Source organism: Canis lupus, chromosome 19 (assembly GCF_003254725.2).
Source record: "Canis lupus dingo isolate Sandy chromosome 19, ASM325472v2, whole genome shotgun sequence".
Lineage (NCBI taxonomy): Eukaryota > Metazoa > Chordata > Mammalia > Carnivora > Canidae > Canis > Canis lupus.
This window is the reverse complement of record NC_064261.1, coordinates 13,091,653-13,110,931: the sequence shown is the minus strand read 5'-3', so window position 1 is coordinate 13,110,931 and position 19,279 is coordinate 13,091,653. Positions and strand designations below refer to the sequence as shown.

At 34.6% G+C, this 19,279-nt stretch overlaps 1 protein-coding gene and 1 non-coding gene across 25 annotated transcripts in view; both read left to right on the top strand.

Annotated features, from left to right (window-relative positions):
- Positions 1 to 19,279, top strand: part of LARP1B (La ribonucleoprotein 1B) — a 130,042-nt gene that overhangs the window by 76,047 nt on the left and 34,716 nt on the right. For 7 of the 24 annotated variants that reach the window (XR_003125439.3, XM_035702230.2, XM_035702231.2 and 4 more), the window contains one exon: positions 10,539 to 10,662. The exons of 14 other annotated variants lie outside the window; for them this stretch is intronic. Coding sequence is in view for 9 of the 10 variants with exons in the window: in XM_035702230.2 (XP_035558123.2) it covers positions 10,539 to 10,662 (124 nt within the window). In the remaining variant the exon portion in view is untranslated. Of the gene's footprint in view, positions 1 to 2,428; positions 2,609 to 4,678; positions 4,748 to 10,538; positions 10,663 to 19,279 lie in introns of those variants that run through there. 3 more of the 24 variants (XM_049097267.1, XM_049097264.1, XM_025420595.3) reach the window with 3 other exon arrangements.
- LOC112642809 (U6 spliceosomal RNA) lies at positions 5,297 to 5,401 on the top strand. Its single transcript, XR_003125468.1, has one exon. It is a non-coding gene; the product is annotated as a U6 spliceosomal RNA (small nuclear RNA).

The window sequence follows — 19,279 nt, the reverse complement described above, 5'->3', positions numbered from 1 at the left end:
GTGGTCAGGACATTATTAAAATGTACACATTCTTTTTTGTTTTTTTCCTTATGTGAGTTAGCCTTTTAGGGTTTAACTACATTAATACATTTGTTTATTGAGTAGAATGGCAGTTGCATTGCTGATACATTGCAGTTATTGTTATTTCTGCACAAATATAAATCAAATTTCTTTTTTTAAAAGATATTTAAGGGTGGGAGGGTAGACAGAGAGGGAGAGAGAACCTCAAGCCGACTCCCTGCTGAGCATGGATCCTGACACAGAGCTATATCTCAGGACTTGAGATCGTGACCTGAACAGAAACTAAGAGTTAGATGTTTAACTGACTGAGCCACCTAGGCACCACTAAATCTAATTTCTATAAGTTAAATGTTAGTGATGCTACTTTACTGAAATTTAAAATTGTTTGGGTAGGTTTTGGGATCAGACTGTCAAGTATCTTGAAAGCTATGTAGGAATTTAGAATGAGGAGCAGTTGCATTTCTTATAAAGTGATGTGATCAAAATATGATTTAATGTGGTTTAATTTAATAGAATTAGCCTAGGTTAGAGTTGGAGAGGGCAGAAAATGAGTTAAAATTCTCATTTATAATAATCAATAGTGAAATGAAATGCTGAGCCAAAGGGATATTATTATTTTTTTCAATATTCATTCATAGCTGATTATGTTCTAGGATTTATGAGAATGAAAAAGTGACAAATTGGGAAGAGATTTTAAAGAAACGATTTGTAGTATCAGTGTGGTAGGAATAGGAAAATTAAGAAAAAACTGAAAGGTAATGATATTGAGATTAGATTTGAAAATATTGATTGGTATCTCTTCATCTAAAATGTCTTTTATCTTCTCTCTAAATCCTGGAGATGGTAAGAAAGCCAGAAATGCAGATTTTAGTATAGCAGGGAGAATTAAAACTGGAAAAATTACTGAACTTTTAAGTATAGAAAAGCACAAGAGGGGAACAAAAAGAAAAGAATGTCCACTAGTACTTACTAGGTGAAAAAAAAATATGTGTAGTTACATACAGTTTTATTTGAAGAAGCCAAGAAAATAAATGGTTTCTGGGATCATGATCCACAAAAGGACATATTCTGTCTCAACTTTAATTTTTCTTTCTATTGGTTTCTTGTATTTTCTAAGGTAATTTTCATCCTTTAAAAAAATCTTAACTGTTCACCTCTTTCTGCCATCTGTAGTGCAGTTCATATTGATATAAATAGCAGATGAGAAAGTTGAAGTACCATGGGTTGTTTACAAACACTTGGCTGAGGAGAACCCTTCCTGCTTAAACTTCTTTTTATTCTTGCCAATATGAATTGTAGATAAATATATACTTCTGAAAGATATTAAAGTGTATTATTTTTTAAGTGTATTATTTTTAATATGTATTATAAACATGTTTATTTATCAGTCATATACATCTGTATTTTATTCCCTCTGTTTTGGAGTGTTTCAAACCTTTAGAAAAGTTGAAAGAATAATATAATGAACACCAATATACCCTTCACCTAGATTCAACAGTTGTTAATATCTTAACCACATCTGCTTTTATTTCTCTATATATAATACATTCATAGTTGTATATAAAATATGTGATTTTTTTCCAATTTGAGAGTTGTAGACATTACATTACTTTGCCACTACATCTGTTATCCTGTATCTCCTGAAAACAAGTGCATTCTCTTACCTAGCCATAACTATCAAGCACATTAGCATTGATAGAATGCTATTACCAAATATACAGTCCATATTTAGATTTCTCCCAATTATCTTAATGTCCTTTAAAACTTTTTATTTACTTTTAAAGATTTCACTTTTTTATTTTAGAGAGATAGAGGGAGCACACAAGCATGGAGAGAGGCAAGCTCCCCACTGAAAAGGGAGCCCAACACAGGGCTTGATCCCAGGATCATGACCTGAACTGAAGGTAGATGCTTAGCTCACTGAGCCACCCAGGTTCCCACCCCCCTCCTTTTTTATACGAGCTCTAACCAAGGATTGCACGTTGCTTTTAGAATTACATTTTTTTTTTTAGAATTACATATTTTAATGCTCTTTCATTTAGATGAGTTCTTCAGCCTTTTTTTTTTCATGACATTGACATTTTTGAAGTATCCAGGTCAGTAATTTTGTAAAAATTTCTCTCAGTTTAGATTTGCCTGGCATTTCCATATGATTAATTTCAAGTGAAATATTTTGGCAGAAATATTACATGAGGGATGTGCACTGTTCAATACATTACCTCAGGAGACATAATGATGTCAGTTATAGAATTGGTCATTTGGTTATCAAGATGTGTACTATATTTCCTCATTGTAAAAGTACGTTTTTCCCTTTGTAATTAATACGTTATCTCTGGAGTGACCATTTGTTTTTTTTTGTTGTTTTTTGTGTTTTTTTTTTTTTTGTTTTTTTTTAAATTTATGATAGTCACAGAGAGAGAGAGAGGCAGAGACACAGGCAGAGGGAGAAGCAGGCTCCATGCACCGGGAGCCTGATGTGGGATTCGATCCCGGGTCTCCAGGATCGGGCCCTGGGCCAAAGGCAGGCGCCAAACCGCTGCACCACCCAGGGGTCCCTGGAGTGACCATTTGAAACCTCTCCCCAGCAGGCTCCACTCAGTGTTTTAACCTCCATTGTTGCTTGAATAAATTATTATTGTGGTTATTATATGATGGTTATTTTTTAATTTTTTTGTTTCCTTTATGTTAATTACCTTGCATTCTTCTGTAAAAAAAATTCTCTACTGTTTATTTTTAGTGTCAGTATGGGCTCTCAAATGGATTCCTTTTTTATTCCTGTCATTATTCTTTTTAAAAAAATATTTATATTAGAGTATGGAGGGTGGTTAAGGAGGGAAGGAGAGAGGGAATCTCAAGCAGACTCCTCACTGAATGCAGAGCTGAAGCATGGCTTTATATCATAACCCAGAGATCATAACCTGAACCAAAACTAAGAGTTGGATGTTTAACTGACTGGGTGCCCTTGTAATTATTAATTTTGATGTTCAAAATGTCTCAAATCTGGTCAGGTTAGAACTCTCTCAAGATGACTCATAGACAGCTGATATGTCCTCATCTGTTTAGCATTTTCCATACTTTATGACACAACAAGATGGTCTACTTGCCTCTCTCTTTTTTCTTGAATGTCTTTTTTCAATTGTAGATGTATACATAAATATTTCACTGTTTTAACCATTTTAGGTGTACAATTTTTGCTTGCTTTTTATATGTGATTTTCCCTGGTTTTAATAATTTTAATCTTTTATTGAATCAGCATTCTGATGCTTATAGCCATTTGACTTAAGCAAACAAATCCTTTCTGGAGGAAAATAGCATCCTAGTCCTCAAATTTTTAATAATAATGTCTGACTCTCAAAAAATCAGGCATTGAGCAGCCTGAGTGGCTCAGTGGTTTAGCGCCACCTTCAGCCCAGGGTGTGATCCTGGAGACCCGAGATGGAGTCCCATGTTGAGCTCCTTGCATGGAGTCTGCTTCTCCCTCTGCCTCTGTCTCTGCCTCTCTCTCTCTCTCTCTCTCTGTGTGTGTGTGTCTTTCATGAATGAATGAATGAATGAATGAATGAATAAATAAATAAATAAATAAATAAATAAAATCTTGAAAAAAATCAGGCATATAAGAGGACAGGATGATCTGTAGAAAAAAAACCCACAAAAGAAATAGATCCATTGAGATTTAGAGAACAGAGTTCTAAAACAGATTTTGTTAGCTATTGTTAATATGCTTTTAAAAAAGTGAGGAGTTTCAGCAGAGGACTAGAAACTTTAAAAATGAGCCAAATGGACATTCCAGAAATGAAAAGTATAACTGAGCCCAGTGAATTGGCTTAAAAGTAGATAAGTAGAGCTGAATGCAGAATTACTGAACTATAAGATAGGTCAAAAGACTCCATAGTGAAGCATGGAGCAAAAAAGGTGGGAAATAACAGAAAAAAGTATAAGACATAGGAGATATAGTCAAAAGGTTTAATATATACCTGATTGGATTCTTAGAAGAGAGAAGAGTGAGAGAATAAGGCAGAAGTAATATTTTAAAAGATTATGGGTTATATTTTACCAAAACTGAAGAGGGGTAATTTAAGAAGTCTAAGGAACTCCAAAGAAGATAAATTCAAGGGAAACCACACCAAGGCCATCATTGTAAAACTGCCAAAAACAAATACTACAAGCCAATGAGAAAGGACAGGTTACTTTAAAAGCTTACAGTTTTTAAAATTTTTTTAAAATATTTTATTGTATTTTAGAAAGCACAGAGATAAGGGCAGAGGGAAAGGGAGACAATCTCAAGCAGATTCTGCACTGAGCGCAGAGCCCAACATGAGACTTAGTCCCATGACCCAAAGATCACAACCTGAGCTGAAACCAGAGTTAGACATTTAACTGACTGAGCCACCCATGCACTCAAAAGCTACAGTATTAAAAAAAAAAAAATCCTTATGGCTAACTTCCTAGCAGAAATAATGGAATCCAGGTAACAATGGGATGATACAAGCACAGTACTGAAAGGGAACTGAGTGTTCTGGAATAAAAGTAAATCATTGAATTATAAACTTAAAACAGGTGAATTTTATGATATATGAATTATATCTTAATGAATTTATTTAAAAATTAAAGTAAAATGATAATTTCAGCTTTGTGAAATGAGAAAGTTTATTTTCAGATCTACTTCAAAGAAAATACTAAAGGGAGTTTTTCAGGCTATTTGACTACATAGGAGATGTCAAAAGATTTTGAAAAAAAAAGATTTTGAAAATGATTCTAGGAGGAAGCTTGAAGATTCAGAAAAGAATGAAGAGCAATGTAAAGGCTAAATATGTTTGTAGATTTGAATAAATATTAACAATAAACACAACAAAGCTGGTGTAAGTCTGATGATAAAGTGAATTTTTAAGGCGACAAGAATTATTCAAGATAAAAAAGGACACTTTATAAGTATAAAAAGTTTAGTTGCCCCAGAAAATATATTTCTTTTTTTTTTAATATTTATTTATTTATGATAGTCACACACACACACAGAGAGAGAGAGAGAGAGAGAGAGGCAGAGACACAGGCAGAGGGAGAAGCAGGCTCCATGCACCGGGAGCCCGACGTGGGATTTGATCCCGGGTCTCCAGGATCGCGCCCTGGGCCAAAGGCAGGCGCCAAACCGCTGCACCACCCAGGGATCCCCAGAAAATATATTTCTAAATGTGTATGCATCTAATAACATAGCATCAGAATACATAAGTCAAAAATGGACAGGTACAGAAAAATTTATAATCATGGTGGGAGTTTTTGGTGCTCTCTTCGGCAGCACACATCTAAAACTGGAACGATACAGAGAAGATTAGCATGGCCCCTGCACAAGGACGACGCACAAATATGTGAAGTGTTCCATATAATCATAGTGGGAGTTTTTGAAACACTTGTCTTATAAAGAAAGGTGAAAGATTTAGAATAAGATCAAAAAATAAGTAAGGAAATAGAAAATGCAAAAATACAGTTAACTGTTTAATTGACATAGTGAAATACTGCATCAACATCTGCAGAATACACATTTTTTTCAAGTGCACATTGGCCCTTAGCTCCTGCTATACACAAAGAATCAATTCTGTATGTATTGTGATTCTCAATGTGAAAGGTAAAATAATAAAATTTCTAGGTGATGATACTATCTATATGATAGGTGTGTGTATGTTGCTTTTTGCTTTTATTACCTTGTGCTCCCCAAACTTTTTAACAGAATATGTTAATATCATAATCAGGTGAAAAATTATAACGAGGGGGTATATAGCATCTTTAGAAAGGGGAAAGATTTCCTTTTTAAAATTTCTTAAATTTTTATCTAAATTTTAGTTAACATGCAGTGCACTGTTGGTTTTAGGAGTAGAATTCAGTGATTCACCCCTTACATATGATACCCAGTGCTCATCACAAGTGCCCTCCTTAATACCCATCACCCATTCAGCCCATTCCCCAATCACCTCCCTCCAAAAACCCCTCAGTTTGTTCTCTATCATTAGGTTATTTGTTTCCCCTTCTCTCTCTCTCTCTCTTTTTTTTTTTTTTACTTTTTCCCCTCCCCATATGTTCATCTCTTTTATTTCTTAAATTCCACATGTGTGAAATCATGATACTTGTCTTTCTCTGACTTATTTTGCTTAGCATTATACACTCTAGCTCCATCCATGTTGTTGCAAGTGACAAGATTTCATTCTTTTTTAAAAAATATTTTATTCATGAGAGACACAGAGAGGCAGAGACACAGGCCGAGGGAGAAGCAGGCTTCATGCAGGGAGCCTGATGTGGGACTCAATACCAGGACCCCAGGATCACGTCCTGGGCCAAAGGCAGGCGCCAAACTGCTGAGCCACCCAGGGATCCCAATTTCACTCTTTTTTATGGCTAAGTAAATAGTCCATCGTATATTTATTTATATTTATATATATACATACTACCTCTTTATATATGTAAACATACACACACACACACAGACATGCCACCTCTTCTTTATCCATTCATCACTCAAGGATGTTTCTGTTTTTTCCATAGTTTGGCTCTTATAATGTTGCTATAAACATCAGGGTGCATGTACCCCTTCAGATCTATATTTTTGTATACTTTAGGTAAATACCTAATGCAGTTCCTGGATCATAAGATAGTTCTATTTTTAACTTTTTGAGGAACCTCCATACTCTTTTCCAAAGTGGCTGCACTAGTTTGCATTCCCAGCAATAGTCAAAGAGTGTTCCAAAAGGCGAAAGATTTCTTAAACAGGAAGTTACACAATGAAGGAAATGACTTATAAAATGTACTACATTAAAAAGAACTTTTTTCACCAGAAGACACCATAAGAGAGTGAAAATGCAAGTTCCTTCTTCCAGAACGTGGAAGAAAAGTTACATTTTATAAAGAGCACTCATAAGGGCAGCCCCAGTGGCTCAGCGGTTTAGTGCCGCCTGCAGCCCAGGGCGTGATCCTGGAGATCAGGGATCAAATCCCACGTCTGGCTCCCTGCATGGAGCCTGCTTCTCTCTCTCTCTCTCTCTCTCTCTCTCTCTCTCTCTCTGTCGCCAATGAATAAATAAATAAAATCTTAAAAAAAAGCATTCATAAATCAGTAAGAGAAATTTATAGAAAAATGAGTAATAGAATTGAGGGCACCTGAGTTGCTCAGTCGATTAAGCATGTGCCTCAGCTCAGGTCGTGATTCCAGGGTCCTGGGACTGAGCCTCATGTCAGGCTCCCTGCTCCCTGCTCCTGTACCTCTCCCTGCTCACCCCTCCCCCCACCATTGGGGGGTGTTGTCTCTCTCACCATCTCTCTCTCTCTGAAATGAAATCTTAATATATGCATGATAGATTTGAATAGTCACTTCACAAAAGAGGCTGTGCAACTAAAATATATTGAAGGTTTTTAGCACTATTAGTAATCAAAGAGATGCAAAATAAAACCATAATGTGATTACAGATAAATCTATCAGAGTGGCTATATATTTAATGTTTTGAATTTTTATTTTGAGATTAGAGTTCCAGGGTGTTGGGAAAGTAGTACAGAGAGATCCAGTGTACCCTTCACCCAGTTCTCTCCAAAGTTTATATCTTACATAAGTAAAGTGCAATATTAAAGTCAAGAAATTGACATTTCTTATCACAAATGTGTGTGTATAGTTTTATGCCATTTTATCACATATGTAGATTTATGTAACTACCATCACGGTCAAGAACTGAACTATTTTATCACCATACAGATCTCCCTTGTGCTGTTAGACTCATATTCACATGCCTCCCCTCTATTGTTCATAACCCCTGGTAACCAGTAGCCTGTTTTCCATCTCTACAGTTTTGTCATTTTGGTAATGTTCTATAAATAGAATCGTACCTCAAGTGATCTTTTGAGATTGGTATTTTTTAATCATAATGCCTTTGAGGTCCATCCAAGTTTGTCTATCCATAGTTTGGTCCTTTTTAGAATGGCTACATAGTTTTCAACTGACAATACCAGGTATTTGTAAGGATGTAGAGCAATAGGAACTTTAATGTACTGCTAGTGGGAACATAAATGGGCACAATCACTGCAAAAAACTATTTGGCATTTTCTACCAAAGTAGAAGCATACCACTCTATTCAACAATTCCAGTTCTAGTAAACATTCAATGAAATGTGTGTCTTTGGGGTGCATGGGAACCTCAGTCAGTTGAGCATCTGACTCTTGGTTTTGGCTAGGTCATGATCCCTGGGTTGTAAGATGGAGCCCCACATTGGGCACCAGAGTCTGCTTGAGATTCTTCCTCTCCCCCTGCCCCCCCAACTCTAAAATAAAATTTAAAAGTCTTTTAAAAAATGTGTATCTTTATCAGCAAGAGAAGTGTTTTGTAAAAATATATTTATAGCAACATTATTTGTAATTCCTGTGATTTGGAAAGGAACTAAATGCTTACCAACAGTGTAATGAAGTTTTAAAAACTATGATGTCATCATTCAATAGAATACCATAGAGCAGGGATTAGGAAATTTTTTTTCTGAAGCACTACATAGTAAATAGTTTAGCCTTTATGAGTCATACATTGTCCCAGCTACACTTCAGTTGTAGCAATGAAGCAGACATGCAGGTGAGCGAACAAGTGTGGTCATCTTCCAACGAAACTTTTTACAAAAACCAATTTGGCCTTTAGGGGCTATAGTCTGCTGACCTCTTATAGATGAATCTCATAATTTTGTATAAAAGAAACCATATATTATGATTACATTTTTATAAAGTTCAAAACCTATCAAAATAAACCTATACAATTGAAGTCAGCTAATTGATTGTCTTTAGGGAGAGGCAGAGGCATGAAAGTTACTTCTAGGGTGCTGAAAATAAAGATTTACCTGAATAGTAGTCATGCAGGTCAGTTCACTTTTGATTACTCATTGAGATGTGTACTTAATGATTTATGCACTTCTCTAGTGTGTATATGTATATATGGTACCTTATTAAATTATTTTAAAAAGTTTAAAATAAAATGGAAGCATTTTATTTTAGTGTCCCCATCAGGTTAGAACTATATTATTTATCTCTGGCATATGATAGTCATAGCTAAATTTTTTTTTTAGTAGGAATTGCTAATAATCACTATAGCAAGATAAGGGACAGTGAGGAGTGATGACTCTGGATTAGCTTAAAGAGCTTATTGAAGACTTTGGGGAAAGCAGTATTGGCACAGGTACAGAAGCTGAAGTAATCATTTAATGTATTTTCATGAAAACATGATAGATCCTAGTTTAAAAGGCTAGCAGGATCTAATGAATGATGTAAGATAACAACTATTCATGTTTGAAGGCAGAAGGGAAACATTATTTGGTTAGCTTTTATGAGCAAGGTACTGTGATTGTTTTGTAATGATGATATATAGTTTGGTCCATCTGACAGTTTTGTTATGTTTTTTACCTGCTAAAACCCTCTTTGAATCTCGTTTTGTAAAGGATCATGGACCCATTAACACTGAGTGATGTAGATGTGATATAGGGTTTATTGGAGGAAACTTATAAAAAGTAGTAGTGTGCAGGGAGTCTCTCAGATGTTTTTTATTTCACAGCTTAGGGCAGGCATGAATGGTCTTCATGCACATGACCAAGTGACCTTACACTAGAGATTGGCCTCTTTTCTGTAGTCCTCTCTATATATGTAGGTCAGGGCAGAAAACATCTAAATGACTGTGTAACAGTTGTTAGAAAGGGGAAGCCTCAGCAACCCAAGGGGCAGGTATGGCCTAGTTTTCCTTTGAGCTCAAAAAAATTCAGACCTACTGAGCCTCCTTGCTGCTAACCTTATAAATGGGGTTTGGAAATGAACCTCCAGGGCCATCTAGATTTATCTTTCATCACGTATTTCCCATTACTAGAATATGAAGTGAAAACTTCTTAGCCTGGTGTAAAGGTCTTCTAACAGGTTTCTCTCATTTCTATATCAGGCCTTTCTGCCACTGATTCTACAGAGATTTTTCTCATTAACTGAATTATTTTCTAAGAAATGGTTGCTTATTCCAAGCGTCTCATCTTTGCTCACATTTCCTAATTTAGAATGCTTGTCTCTAAATTTCTTATTCTTGTTCCATGTCTTCTGTGATGCCTCCCTGATGATCTCAATTCTTATACCAAATATTACCATTTTCAAATGCTGCCTTGTATTAATTTTTATGTGTACATTTCTATTTTTCCATCTAACTTGCAAATTCCTTAAGGGTAGGAAACATACCTTAGATTACTTTGTAACTTCTATAATATGCTAGTGGACTTGTGTGTAAATGCCTAACAAATAATGAATGATTAGAATGTATGCTCTTATAATGTATTTGGATTGTATACTATTCATAATACTTTTGGGTTCTCTGTGCCTCTTGTAAATTCTCAACATTAATTGTTAAGTATAATACTAGATTCTTTATTAGGACTTTTTTATTCTCTTATAGTTAAACTCCTTTTTTGAGGTTGGTATCAGTTATTGTTTGTTGGTTACTCTACTAGCCAGTTTAGTAATTAGATTCCTCCATTCTACTTCAGCAAGAAGTTGAGAACTTTAAGAAGCTAAATCTCATTAGTAAAGAACAGTTTGAAAACCTAACACCTGAACTTCCTTTTGAGCCAAACCAAGAAGTTCCTGTAGCACCTTCACAGTCCAGGCAAGGTATGTAAATCTGCTTTTGTGTGTAATAGTTTTTGAATAATATTAAAGCAGTCCTAAATTGTTTTAAAAGTTTGCTGCTTTTTTATCTGTGGAAAAAAAGCATTAGGTATCTGGTAAAAGACTAGAATTTTAAAAGTCGACTTTTGTTTATCCTTTGGTGAACCTCAAAACATTTGAGAGACTTGAAACTACAGACTGTAAATTTGAGAAGTCAGCTTTATAGCATAATCTCACTTTATTCTTGATGAATAGGCAGGTGATCTAGAAGTCATCTGTTATAACCCCAGATTATGCTCAAACCCAGATGCTTACTGAAAAGCAGGCAGAATTGGTTGGTTCTTTATGTGTTTCATTTAATTTTAAGATTGCTGGCAATGTTTCTCTTTTTGAAATAAAGTTTTTCACTGACTTGCCGATTCCTTAAAATATACCACTAACATTCTTTTGTCCTACGGCCTTAGCTTAGTGTGAACATATGAATACATTTGGGAGATACATAAATGGAATCTGACATTTTCAGGCAAGTGTAAGTGATTTTGTTATAGTGTTTCATGAAGGCAGTTTTAAAAAAAAAACTTTTAATTTGGACAGCTTCAAACATATGCCAAAATAAAACAAATTGTGTAATGTAATAAAACCTCCATGTGCCCTTTGCTACTTAATTTCATAGCCAATTTCGTTTCATCTCAGTTCCACTCATTGTCTTTACTCCCACTGGATTATTTTGATGCAAACATCTAATAATTATTGTTCAGATTTTTTCATTCCTATATATTCATGTATGTGTCCTTCAAAAGAGTTCTTTTAAACATATAAATAACATGTCATTATCACATCTAGAATTAATATTGATTCCTTAATATCAAGTATCTAATTAGTGCTCACATTTCCTCATTTATCACTTAAAAAAAATTGGGATCCATGTATGTTTGAACATTCTAAGGTTGATAGGTCTTGTTTGTAAGTTCAAAGTAATTTTTTTCCTTGCAATTTATTGTTGGAGGAACTGGGTTGTTGTCTTCTATAATGTCTCATATTCTGAATTTTGATGATTACATCTCCATGGTCTCATTCAACATGTTTTCAGGTCCTGAATTGTCAGTAACTGTTACTTTGATACAGAGACTTGATCAGATTGAGGCTTAAACTTTTACAAGAATATGTCATATATAATTACTGAATATTTCTACCAGGAGGCACATAATGCTCAATTGTCTCTTTGTGGCCTTAATAGCCATTGATAATCATTGCTTGGAGCTTTTATGTCACAAGGGACTGCCAAATGGTGATGATTCTATTTTTGTCATTGCTTCTTAAATTTAGTAGATAGAATACTTCCATAAAAAGAAATCCCCCTAATTGATTATTTGTTTATCCTGAGATAGAGGTCTTACAGGAAAGAGAATAAATGCTCAGTTTTTTTTTTCTCTCTTCACTAGTTTTCAAAGTGATGAGTTGGTTCCCTAACATATTTCATTGGTCACCAATGAGGTTTAATTTTTTTGTTCATTTTTAAATTATCATTATGGTTTCATAAATGCATTAGATGTGTTTCACTGTATTGAAGTTTTTTTAAGATTTTATTTATTAGATAGAGGGAAGGAGCACGAGGTGGGGAAGCAAGGGGAGAAAGAGAAGCAGACCCCCTGCTGAGCAGAAAGCCTAATAATAGGGCTGGGTCCCAGGCCCCTGTGAGATCGCAGCTTAACCAATAGAGCAACTCAGGTACCCATATTGTAGTTATCTTATTGATGCTTTTTTTTTTTTAAGATTTTATTTATTCATGAGAGGCACAGAGAGACAGAGACACAGGCAGAGGGAAAAGCAGGCTCCATGCAGGGAGCCCTATGTGGGACTCGATCCCAGGACTCCAGGATCACGCCCTGGGCCAAAGGCAGGCACTAAACTGCTGAGCCACCCAGGGATCCCCTCATATTGATGCTTTTGCCACTCATCAGTTTATTGGCTTTTAGCTTCAGGTCTACGTCTCACTGCTTTCTTCTGTGATAGTGGAGTTGAGACGTTAACTTTCTTGTTTGCCAGCAGGCATAAGTTTTGTAAGTACTTGAGTTGCTACTGAGTTAGTTATTGTTTCTAGGCTTTTTCAATTGAAAGAGCTTAGAATTGTTTTTTAAAGAAAAATACTTTATAAATTCATGGTGATATTTTCTGTTCAACTTTAGGATTAAAGGTTATAATTTTAATTTGTGTGATTTTGTATTTGTACTGCTTTTTACCTACATGAAAAAAAAAACTTTGTTCCTAACCACAGTAGCAGAATTATTTACTTGTTTATCCTTTGATAAAATAGTTTTAGAATAATATTAAATTATATTATTACTATGAATACTGAAAGTTTACTTCTTTTAAATATCTTTAAACTTTTATGTTTTTAAACGATTTTATTTATTTATTTGACAGAGAGAGAGAAAAAGCACAAGCTGGGGGAGAGGCAGGGGGAGAGGAATAAGCAGGCACTGGAGACAGGGCCTGATCCTAGGACTCTAAGATCATGACCTGAGCTGAAGGCAGATGCCTAACTGACTGAGCCACCCAAGTGGTCCTAAATCTCTTTTAAACTTTTATTTATTTATTTTTTAAGATTTTATTTATTTATTCATGAGAATACACAGAGAGGAGAGAGAGAGGCAGAGACACAGGCAGAGGGAGAAGCAGGCTTCATGCAGGGAGCCTGACGTGGGACTCGATCCAGGGTCTCCAGGATCACACCCTGGGCTGCAGGCGGCGCTAAACCACTGAGCCACCGGGGCTGCCCCTCCTTAAACTTTTAAACAACTTTATACTTCAAAAAATATAAGTTTTATGGTATTCCACTAAGTGTGTTCAGCCCAATTACAAGATTTTTTGTCTTGTTTAAGTACATTAAAATTGATAATTTATGCTGCTAAGTACATCATGGAGAGAATGAAAGTCCTAAATTAGGAGGTGAATTTTGCAGTGTATAAAAGTAACAAAAAATTAGTATCATAAAAATCTAAAACTGTGAAAATCAACATGAAAAACTGTTACTGTTAGTAGAAAAAATAATAAATGAAACAGTGGAAATTCATACAGAGAAAAAGTGAATGGCCAGTAAATATGAAAAGATGCTCTCATCTTTACTTTGTTGAGATTTGCCAGTTTTAACCACAGTGACATATCATGTTATAAACCAACAGTTTCACTTCAAGAGATATTCTTGTAAATGTTTACCAAAAGACCATTTATAGTAACATTGCCATAATAGAAAAAAACAAATGAAAAATTTTAAATGCCCATTTATAATAGACTGTATAATAAGATGTGTTATATTCACATAAAGGAAAAATATCCAGCAGTGGAAAATGAAAGAACTAAAGCTCATTGTGACAAAATGGGTTGATCTTAAAAATAGAAGTTGTATAAAATAAGCTAGACACAAAGGAGTTTATTAAATCTAGTATCATATGAAACATAAAATTCATGGTATATGCATAGCACATAGACACCGTGAAGAGCAGTGGGAATTGTTAACTCAAAAAATTTAATATAGTGGTTTACTCCTAAGAAAAGGGGAGAAACCCATTTGAAAGGTCTGCACATAGGCTTGCCTGCATCTGGAATTTATGTGTTGATCTAGTTGGTGGGTACATAGGTATCAACTCTATGTTTCTTTAAAATTTTGTCTTCCTAGGTAAAGTAAGCTTTTTAAATTAAATTTCAGATATTTGCACAAATCTCAGATATTTAATACAGTGTACTTGGAAAACTTGAATTTCTTTGGTACTTAATTTCTTTTTTTTTTAAAGATTTTATTTATTTATTTATGAGAGACACACAGAGAGAGGCAGAGACATAGGCAGAGGGAGAAGCAGGCTCCATGCAGGGAGCCCGATGTGGGACTCGATCCCAGAACCCCAGGATCACGTCCTGAGTCAAGGCAGACACTCAACCACTGAGCCACCCGGCATCCCTCGTGCTTAATTTCTTGTTCTCAGTTTATAAATAATCTCCATTTTTAAAGTCATATATCAATCTTTATTTTTGTGCTATAACTTCCAATTTTAAAGAATAGGAACAAAAAAATTAAATTAGCGAAACTTAAGAAGATAAAGTCAATCCAGTATTGCTATGATAAAAAAAGTGCCAAATAGATTAACTTTCAGTTTGAAAAACAATTATCGATGAATTTAAAGAAAATTCAGCTCTCTGCTGAATAGAGTATACAGAAAGATTAAAAGGTTAAAAGGGGTGAGGGGAAACCTTGAGTGTGGGACTCTTGATTTTAGCTCAAGTCACAGGTCAGGGTTGTGAGATCAAGCCCTGTGTCTGGTTCCATGCTCAGCGCACAGTCTGCTTGAGATGATCTCTTTCCTTCTCCATATCCCCTTGTCCCCCCCACTCCTACTCGCAAGCACTGTCTAAAATAAATAAAATCTTTTTTAAAAATAAAGATTAAAAAAGTGGGAAATGCTATAAAACAATGATACTAATAAAAAAAAAAAACTGCTGATGCCATTTAGAATTTAAGGCATAAAGGTGGTGTTTGATTTCACGGTCTTCAGTATCTGTCTTCCTGTTTATCCCCTATACCGCATCCAAACAGCCCTCTGCTTGTCACACCCTAAATCAGCTTTTGATAGTGCCTCCAAATCTCTCCATGTTTAAGATGTATTAAATCAATCCTCATCTTACCTAACATCAGCTTTAGATCAATTATGCTCTGTCTTGAAACACATTCTTCTTCCGAGACACTATTTACTTAATTTTCTTTCTACTTCATTGAGTCTTTTTGCTAATTCTTCCCCATTTCCCCAAGCTATGGATGATTTAGGACTCAGTCTTCACATTTGTTTCTTATCCTCAATAACTTCTCAGTATTTAGTCTCATAGTTTTAAATAGCATTATGCTAATGAATATCAAATTTATATGTGTAGATAAAGACCTCCATCCTTAGTTTTTATAAACATCAGCTGTGTAGTCAACAGTTTCACTTGGATGTTTTATGAACATCCCAAATTTCATGTCCAAAATCTTAACCAAGTCTGAATTGTCACCCCTTTCCAAGGACTTCTTACAGACTTCCGCATCTCTGTAAATATTAATTCCATTTTCTAACAGGTAAAAAAAAAAAATCTTGGTGTCATCCTTGATCTTTCTTTTTCAACTTCTATATCTTATTCATTAGCTGATTATTTTCATAACTCCTTAAAATATACCCAGAACCTGACCACTTTTCACCGTCTCTACTTCTATCACTCTGCAGAAGATACCATCATTTTCCCATTTGTTAATTTTAATGGCTCCTAACCTGTCCCCCTCCTTTCATTCTGACCACCTTATAAGGATCCAGAGTTATCATTTTGATTTCTTTGAAAAAACTTAAAATATAATTTATATTCATTAAATTTCATGTTTTTTGTATGTACAGTTTCTGGGATTTTGACAGATGCATACAATTACGTAGCTGTCACCTTCTAAAACACAGTTCATTATGCTTTACACATTCTCCCATGTCTCTTTTTCATCAACTCCATGCCCAACTTTTTTGGCAGCCTGTTTCCTATTTTTTTTTGTCCTTATATTTTAGCCGGAATATCATATAAATAAAATCACATAGAAAATAGTCTTTTGAGTCTGGCTTCTTTCATTTAGCATAATGCATTTGAAATTCATCCATATTTTTGTGTGGTGTTTGTTCCTTTCTGTGGGTAAGTAGTATTCCATTGCATTGGATGTAAGCAGTTTATCATTAGTTGAAGGGCATGTATTGTTGTTTTTAATTTTTGGTGATTATGAATAAAGCTGCTATCAGTATTTGCTTACAAATTTGTGAATATGTTTCATTTCATCTGGGTAAAGACTTAGAATTGCTGGGTCTTGTAAGTGTATGTTTAAGGAACTGTTAAGCCTGTTTTCCAAAGTTGCTATATGATTTTTTTACTCCCACCAGCAATGCATGATGGTTCCAATTGCCCCACATCCTCACTAGCACTTGGTTTAAAAAAAAATATTGCCATTCTAATAGATATGTAGCGGTATCTCATTGTGACTAACAGTGTTGAGTATCTTTTTATGTGCTCATTTGGCATTAGTATATCTGGTAAAATATCTGCTCAAACTTTTAATTTTTTTTATTGAGTTCTTTTTATTTTTAAATGTCTTTTTATTAACTTATTTTGTATTTTTAATTTTTTAGTAAAGTGTATATTCAGTTTTTTAAAAAGATTTTATTTGTTTATTTGAGAGAGAGAGAGAACGAGCAGATAGAGTGACAGAGGGAGAGGGAGAAGCAGGTTCCCCACTGAGCAGGGAGCCCAGCGATGTGGGACTTGATCCCAGGACGCTGGGGGTCATGACCTGAGCTGAAGGCAAACACTTAACCAGCTAAGTCACCCAGGCACCCCTAGTTTTCTTATTGAGCTTTGAGAGTTCTCTATTCTGGATACAAGTTTTGGGTGTACATATTTTATTAGCCATATCCATAAATATTTTATGGTTTGGTGCTATTGTAAATGTTGCTTTAAAACCTTTACTTTCTAATTGTTTATTGCTATTATATAGAAATATGATTGATTTTCATGTATTATCCTTTGTAATGTTAATCCTATGTGTCAACTTAATTGGATCAGGATGACGGAATATTTGGTTAAGCAGTATTTCTGGATTTTTTCAATGAGGCTATTTCTAGATGAGATTAGCATTTGAATTGGCTTAGTAGATTGTCTTCCCCAATGTCCATTGAGAGCCTGAATAGAACAAAAAGGGGGGAAGGTGGAATTCACCTCTCTTTTGTGTCCTCTTAGTGAGTTGACCTTTTTATTCAGTAAATATTGCCTTTATTTCTGGTAATTTTCTTTGTTTTGAATCTAATTTATCTTATTTTGATATAGCCATTCCAGGTTTGTCTTGATTACTGTTTGCATGATATACAGTGTATTTTTTCCCCTCCTTTGCTTTAGCCTATTAAGTTAGTTATACATAGCATACAGTTGGGTCATCTTTTTAAAAAATTCTTTTATTTGAATATAGTTAACACGCAGGTTACATTAATTTCAGGTGTGCAACGTATTGATTCAGGATCTCTGTATACTTCGTATCTCACCACATGTGTAGCTATCATCTGTCACCCTGCAGTGCTATTACAACATCATTGACTATATTCACTATGGTGTACCTTTTATTCCCATGACTTATTCTATAACCAGAAGCTTGTATTTCCTGCTTCCTTTCACTCATTTTGTTTTCACTTATTTTGCCCATCTTCCCAAGCCCCACCCGTCTGGCAACAATCAGCTTTTTTCTGTGTTTATAGGTCTGATTCTTCTTTTTGTTTATTCATTTGTTTTGTTTTTTAGATTCAACATATAAGTGAAATCATACGGTATTTGACTTCCTCTGACTATTTCACTTAGCTTAGTATCCTTTAGTTCTTTCTACGTTGCCACAAATGGCAAAATCTTATCCCTTTTTATGGCTGAGGAATATTGCATACTGTGCGGTATATATCTTCTCTATCCATTGATCTGTGTGTGGACACTTAGTTTGCTTCCATATCTTGGCTATTGTAAATAACGCAATAAAACAAGGGGAATTTGCATATATCTTTTCAAATTAGTGTTTTTGGGTAAATACCCAGTAGTGGAATTATTGGATCATAAGATATATCTGTTTTTAATTTTTCAAGTAACTTCCATACTGTTTTCCTCAGAAATGTACTAATTTACATTACCACCACCAAGAGGGCTTCTTTTTCTCCACATCCTCACAAACACTTCTTATTTCTTGTCTTTTTTATTTTGGCCATTCTGATTATGTAAGAGAAGTTGAGTCATTTTTTTTTTTTAATTCAATCTGACAATCTGTCTTTTAACTGGTGTGTTTAAACTGTTTATCCTGAAGTAATTTTTTTTTTTTTACCCTGAAGTAATTATTAATACGTTTGGATTTAGATCCACCATTTACTATTTGTTTTCTCTTTGTTCTCTACTTTTTGTTGCTCTTTTTCCTTTTTCTGCCCTCTCTGGATTATCTGTAGTTTTTTTTCTTCTAATTTTAATTTTCCTATGGTAAGTTTATATAATTTTTTTGTATAATTATTTTATAATTTATTTTAATGGTTACTCTAAGAATTGTAAAACACAAACTTTGCACAGTTTATTGGGAAGAAATATTTTACTCCTGCGGTAGGAATGTAGAAACTTATTTTCAGTGTGTTTCTTTATCCTATGGTCATATCTTCATTCATTGAAAATCTCATCTAAGTTTTACTTTTAAAAAAAAATTGATTTTATTTAAATTCAACTAATTAACATGTAATATATTATTGGTTTTGAAAGTAGAGGCCAGTGCTTCATCAGTCTTATATAATTCCCAGTGCTCACTATATCACATGCCCTCCTTAATGTCCATAACCCAGTTACCCCATCCACCCAACCCCTCAACTCTTCAGCGACCCTCAGTCTGGTTCCTATGATTATGAATCTCTTATGGTTTGTCGCTCTCTGATTTCATCTTATTTTATTTTTTCCCTCTTTTCCTCTGTGATACTCTGTTTCTTAAATTCCACATATGAGTGAGATCATTGATCATGATAATTGACTTTTTCTAACTGACTTATTTCACTTACCATAATAC